Consider the following 6,691-nt stretch of genomic DNA (forward strand, 5'->3'; position numbering starts at 1 on the left):
TCTGGTGCTGGTAAATTCTTTCAGGTTTTGTTTATCTGAGAACATTCTTGTCTTTTCTTCCCACATGAAAGATAATCTTACTGGGTACTGTATTCTTGGCTGAAATTGCTTTTCTCTTCACACTTTGAATATATTTTCCCATTCTTTCCTCGCTCGCATTGTTTCTCATGAGAGATCTGCTGTTAGCCTGACGGGATATCCTTTGTAGGTAACTTAATGTTTTTCTCTTGCCAATCTTAGTATCTTGTCTTTGTGGTTTTGGTCAACCTGGTTATAATGTGTCTCGGAGAAGATCTTCTTGGATTGATTCTATATGGGGTCCTTTGTATTTCCTGGGACTGGATCTTTGAGTGCCTCTCTAGGTTTGGAAAGTTTTCTTGCAGGATTTCATGGAATAGATTATCAATGCCCTTATGAGTTTCTTTGCCTTCTGGGATGCCTATTATCTGGATGTTCAAACGTTTAATTGTATCTAGTATTTCTTGTATATTATTCTCAAATTTTTGGGCATTTTTCTCAGTCTTCGTGGTGGATTTTTCTAGGCCAGCAATTTTCTCTTCTGCATCTGAGATTCTGTTTTCTGTATGATCTAGTCTGCTTTTAATACTTTCGATGGAGATTTTGACTTCCTGTATTGTAGCCTTCATCTCTAATAGTTCGTTTGATTCTTTTTTAAAGTATGTAATTCCTCTTTTAGATCTTGCAAAAATTTCCTCACTTCCTGGAACTCATCAGCTTCTTTCTCCTTCCTCTTCAGCAGTTCATTGTCTCTCTTCTCTTTCATCTCTGTTAGCTTTGCCATTAAGAATGTTCTAAATTCTTTATCAGACATTTTCATGATTTCCATTGAACTGCTTGTGGATGAAGAGGAGTTACTCTTTTCCCTTTGAGGAGAGGTAGTTTCTTGCTTTTCCATATTTCTTGTGGTCCTGTGGTGATTTCTATTCATCACATTAACTTGTTTGCTGGAGGCTGAGTTATCAGAAGGAACTCTTCATTTTCTCTTTTACCCTAAAATGACTCATACCCGACATGTTTTCAAGCCACCAGGTCCAGGACTTAAACCACAAGTTGGCCATGTGGGATCCAGCTGCCTTAACTACCATGCCACCCGCCCAACCCAGGAACTATTTTTAAATAGGGTACATAGGATATTACAGATTTATAATGTTTGATACTAAGAGATTTTAATCTCATACTTCCTTAAATGTTTAAAACTTTTTGAAGGATTATTGAATTTTATTTATTATTATTGTTGTTGTTGTAAATTTGACCATAGAGAAAGAAAGGGAAAGTGAGAAAGCAAGCCACCAGGTCTGGGACTTGAACCACCGTAGATCATATGGGAGTCTAGAGCTTTAACCACCATGCTACCTGCCAGACCTCTTCCATAAATTTTTAAGCAAATTTATCATTAATGAAAAGTATATGCACCTTTTTTATTACTAGTGCTTTGACAAAAGGTAAAATTATGTTATAAAATAGTTTATTTATGAGAGATTTTGATATAACATGAAAATATTTTAAGTCACTAGATTTTAGACATTCTTTAAGTCATTTTTTAAATTTTATTTTATTTACTTATTTTTTAAATTTGCTACAAGGCACATGTGCTCACCAGAGACAGAAATAGAGAGAGAGAGGAAAAGTGAGAGAGCAAGCTGCCAAGTCTGAGACTCAAACCAGGGTTGGCCATGTGAGAGTCCAGCACCCCTAAGCACCACGCCACCTGCTGGCCCCAAGTTGAGTGTGTTCTTATCCTTTGGGTAAATACCAGGAAGTGGGATTGCTGGATCATATGGAAGTTCAATTTGTAGATTTTTGAGAAATCTCTGTATTGTTTTTCACAGGGAATGTACAATAGTCCAATCTCTAATTTAGAATGGTATAAGAGAGTTCTTGTCATTCCTTATTTTTTATAATAAAGAGCCATTTGCCACATTTGTTGGGAGTAAATAATTGATAATACAAAACACATCAAGGAGATGAAATTTGAGGTTGTAATTTTGCACTAAAGAGAAAAATAAGCCCTTTTTTGTATTTGCTACTATTTTTCCTTGAATTTCTAACAATTCCTCCCCCATCTTTTATTATTAATTAATTTCTTTTTCATGCTATACATGTCATCAGCTGTTGAAACCTAACCAGCAAATGGTAAGAGCTCTGTTAAGACTAGACATACACTAATCGTGTCAGTATTCCGTGGAGAATACATGTGTCCTTAATTTCAGTTCCCGTGGTTTAAGTACTGTCGTTACCAATCAGGTTTGGTTTGAGTTGGTTTGGTTTTGGTTTTTTGAGTTTTTTGTTTGTTTCTTTGCTGTAGTTCCCCTGTGCTCACCAGAGAGAAAAGAGGAGGATTGTGAGAAAGTGCCCCCGGTGTGGTGGCCACACCATAACTCCTTCTCCATTCTCTCTCCTGTTGGGATTTTGGGCAGGCACACACACATGCCCAGCGTGTTTCTCAGGCCATGTGATCAGCCACACAGAGTCAGCCCCCTAACTACCGTGCCTCTGGCTGGTCTCTTACTTATTCTTACACCTCTTTATAACCCAGGACTCTTGCCCTGCACCCTCCTCTTTCGTGCTCTGGTGGATCAAACTCGTCACCATACACACATGCTCTAAGATCTCCCATCTTTTAATAAAGAACTCACTTCCTTGGTCCACCCAAATCTCCTGTTCTGGCTACATATTTTTTTGTATCTTTTGAGTAAAACTTGAAGTTCCTTCCCCACTGTTTTTATGTCCCAGCCTCCTGTTCCCCCGTGAATATAGCCAAGGGACTGTGGGTTTTAGCCCCGATCGTCCCTCAAAGCCATTCCCACCCAGCCCCACGTTACTAACTCGGAGAGCAGGTCTCAGCGCCCACTGGGCATGGTTTATGAAGCAATCCTGCTGCGTTCTCTTCTCCGCTTCTGGAATGTACTCTGACTTCCTAGTCTTTTTACTACTGCTTTTCAGCTTCTCCTCCTCTTCTCCACCCTCAGAATTGGGGTTTCTGCTCACGTACCCGTGGGCTGTGCTGTGAGCTGCAGGGTGTTAGCGTCCTGGCTCTCCCACTGGATCCCCTAGCACTCGCACACCCATGCTAGTGAGGCCGCCCTGCCACAACCCCGGGGAGGCAGCAGCTGGCCAGTGAGAAGCCTGCTCAGAGCAGAGCCACCCTGGGGCTCAGCCTACAGGGCCACGGACTTCCCATCTAGGAAGGCTTCCGAAAGCCGACGGGTGGGGATTGAGAGATTTGAGCCTCTCTGTCTTTTGGGAAGGGGCGGATCCACATTTTAGCAGTCTCAAACATTTCCGCAGGCCCTTTCTAAGAAAAACATGCAACTTCAACTACCAGCTTAAATATAAATCTGCCCCACTTAACCCAAACCAAACCTGAGTTCAACTCCCTTCTCTTTAGCCAGATCCCGAAGTGCTCTCCACCACCCAGCGTCATTCAGCCCATGGAAAACCAGAGGGGAGAGACAGCAGTTGTAACTGATTACAGTTGAAATAATAACTTAAGCAAATGTGGGAGTTTGGTTTATTTTGTTTTGGTATTTCTCTAGGGTGTGTGCGCTCACCAGAGAAAGACAAAGAGTGAGAGGGAAAGTGAGAAATCAGCCCCCAGGGGGAACAGCCTGCCACAATCATGTCTCCTACATTTGTGCATGCACACACAGGTACGCTGGGTCTGAAGCAGGCCCCTCACAGCCATGTGAGATCCAGCCACCGTGTCACCATGCCACGCACACCTGGCTGGCTGTCAGTGAGTGAGTGGTTGCTTGGGTTTTTTGTTTTTGTTTTTTTTGTTTGTTTGTTTGCAGGAGAAGTTTTTGCTATAGGACACATGTGCTTGCCAGAAGGACTGAGAAAGCCAGAGAGCCAGAAAGCGAGAAATCACCCCCCGGGGGAATGGCCACGCCATAATCCCTTCTCCTCCATTCTCCTCTTAGGATCTTGGGCACGCACGCACACAAGCCCGGCGTGAGTTTAAGCCACCAAGTCCGGGACTCGAACCGCAGTTGACTACATGGGAGTCCAGCGACATAGCCAGTATACTAACTGCTGGGACCTTGAGTGAGGCCTGTGCAGGAGGAAGCTGGACACCCTCCTCCTCCTCTAAGGAAGATGCCAGTAACATACCTCAGTCTACACTCAATAAGCCCAGATACTGAAGGGTAGATGGGTGCTGTTCCACTCCCAGGCCCAGGTCTCCTGGCTACCCAAAGTGTATGACCCTATTTCTGGAGAACTGAGTTGAAACACTAGGTATTTCTGGGTCCTTTCTAGAGATAATAAAAGTAGCAAGTAAGCATGGAAGCAGTGTGGCTTCCATTTTGTCCTCAGTGTATGAACTCCCACGCTGTCCTCTAACAGGAATGTTGATTTATGCTTCATCACTGACAATCATAACTACTATTTTCTGATTGCTTTTTATGTACCAAGTACCTTTTCGTTTTTGCATACCCTAATTCTTATAGAAACCTATGAGATTTACCCTCATTTTACAAATGAAAGTGAGATACAGAGAAGCCAAGTAATTTGTCAAGTAACTAATTGTTAGAAATCTGTAATAGTATTTTAAGTAATCTTTTAAACCAGTGTTAAGATTGCGACTACTAGGACCAGCAGATGGCGTAATGGCTACGTTGTTGGACTCCCATGTAGTCTACCATAGTTCGAATCCCAGACCCAGTGGTTTAAACTTACACCAGGCACGTGTGCGTGCATGCCCAAGATCTCAAGAGGATAATGGAGGAGAAGGGACTGCGGCATGACCATACCCATTGGGGGGTGATTTCTCACTTTCTGTCTCTCTGTGTCTCTCTTTTTGATGAACTCACGTGCCCTAGCCAAAAAAAAAAAAAGATTGCAACTGCTTTGTAAACTTAATAACATAAACTTCTGGTTGTATTATTTGTGGAGTTCAATTCCTGATACTCTAAGGATTCTGCGTATTTAATAAGCCTTAGTAAGTTTAGGCTATGAAGACCACTGGAGTGGAACCAGCAGATGGTGTAATGGTTACATTGTTGGACTCCCGCGAGGTCAAACCGCAGTCTGAGTCCCAGATCCAGTGGCCTAAAACTCATGCCAGGCACGTGTGTGTGCATGCCCAAAATCCCAAGGGGAGAATGGAAAAGCAGGTGTTGTGGCATGGCCGTCCTCTCTTGAGGGTGATTTCTCACTTCCTGACTCACTGGAGAGCGCATCCACCTTATAACAAAAATCTCTCCAAATAAAAAAAAAAAAAAAAAGACCCTGGAGTGCTTCCTGACTGGCATTAACTGCATTTTTACGTGGACTCCTCTGAGGAATAACTCCGTTGTCCATTATCTTTTCTCTAAGATACTGATTTCAGGTATGAATCCATTTTTCTCCGCTGTGCTTACGCTGTGTCCAGAACTACTGTGGCGAGTGACCTGTTACAGTTTGTTGTTGGCAAGGTTTCGTAAAGTAGCAGTGAAGCGCAGGGTTTTGATTGCATTTTTACTGTGACAGGAAGGAAACCAGCAGCGGTGGCTGACTGTTCCCTGCTAACTGAAGACAGCCTGTGCCGCGCAGTCCTAAACCGATCTTCGGGTTTCCCTGATGATAAGGACAGCCAGAGGACGGCTGCTCGTGTTAATCAGCCTAACGGTGCCTTCTGGGGCTTCTTCTCACACTCTTGCCTTCTATGACTGTCCCTGACTGCAGAGACTTCAAGTGACGCGAGTGGACCTCCCTTTTACCTTCTATCTGATTGAATGCCATGCTAACAAATAATGTTTAGAGGTATCTTTTTTCTGTCTAGATGTTTGGAAACTGGACATTTGGGACTCTGGTCTTCACCGTGATGGTCATTACAGTCACAGTAAAGGTACGCTGCTGAGAGGAGGGTCACGGGCACACGGTGTCCTGTGTAATCGGGAGGTAGCTTTCTGCATTTCCACAGATGGTTCTGTGTCCCTGTTCCTTCTTCAGTAACAGATCACTTTACTGATTGCTATTTTAGTAATTCATTAAAATATTTGTCCAAAAGTCCTTAAGTTTATTAGCTTGGCGAGCCTTAGCTGACTGGTCTGGTCAGATGGTCAGCTGTGAACGTTTGCTTCTCACAAGGAGAGTACTCTGCCCTAGGCCGTGGTGGTGAGGCTAGGAACCATACATCCCAGTGTTGCTTCTGCCCAGGAGAACAAAACGTAAACTTGACGAGGCTTACCCTCATGCTTCTCATATTACCTTCTCAGTGCCTGTGCCACGGGACATTGAGATAGTTATAACTGATATGTTTCATTCTTTAGCTTTATCTGACAGGTTAAAGTGAAGCTTTATTCTTTTATTTTTATTTTTAAGGCTTAAATTTTATTTTTTATTTATTTTTTTGTAGATGGCTTTGGAAACTCATTTTTGGACTTGGATCAACCATCTTGTTACCTGGGGATCTATTGTATTTTATTTTGTATTTTCTTTGTTTTATGGAGGGATTCTCTGGTGAGTTTCTGTATTTCAGTTATAATAACTATAGTAAGCACATTGCGATAGGTTATATGACGAACACATTCTGCTCTCAATAATTTCGCGACCTTATTCTGATAAATTCACTTCTTTCCGTTGATCTTACTGAAAAAAGACACTAAAACATCCATTGAACATCTAGCAAGTTATAAATGTTTTATGTGCAATACTGCCTTGATTCCTCATGGTAATCTTATTACCC

General features: G+C 42.5%; 1 protein-coding gene across 1 annotated transcript in view; it reads left to right on the forward strand.

The window, feature by feature from the left end:
• The window catches only part of ATP11B (ATPase phospholipid transporting 11B (putative)), a 134,797-nt gene that overhangs the window by 101,554 nt on the left and 26,552 nt on the right, over positions 1-6,691 (forward strand). Inside the window, exons 28-29 of the mRNA XM_006147387.1 lie at positions 5,786-5,851; positions 6,362-6,465. Of these exons, the coding sequence (XP_006147449.1) occupies positions 5,786-5,851; positions 6,362-6,465 (170 nt within the window). The remainder of the gene's footprint in view (positions 1-5,785; positions 5,852-6,361; positions 6,466-6,691) is intronic.

The sequence above is a fragment of the Tupaia chinensis genome, unplaced genomic scaffold (genome assembly GCF_000334495.1).
Source record: "Tupaia chinensis unplaced genomic scaffold, TupChi_1.0 Scaffold000212_1, whole genome shotgun sequence".
NCBI lineage: Eukaryota > Metazoa > Chordata > Mammalia > Scandentia > Tupaiidae > Tupaia > Tupaia belangeri.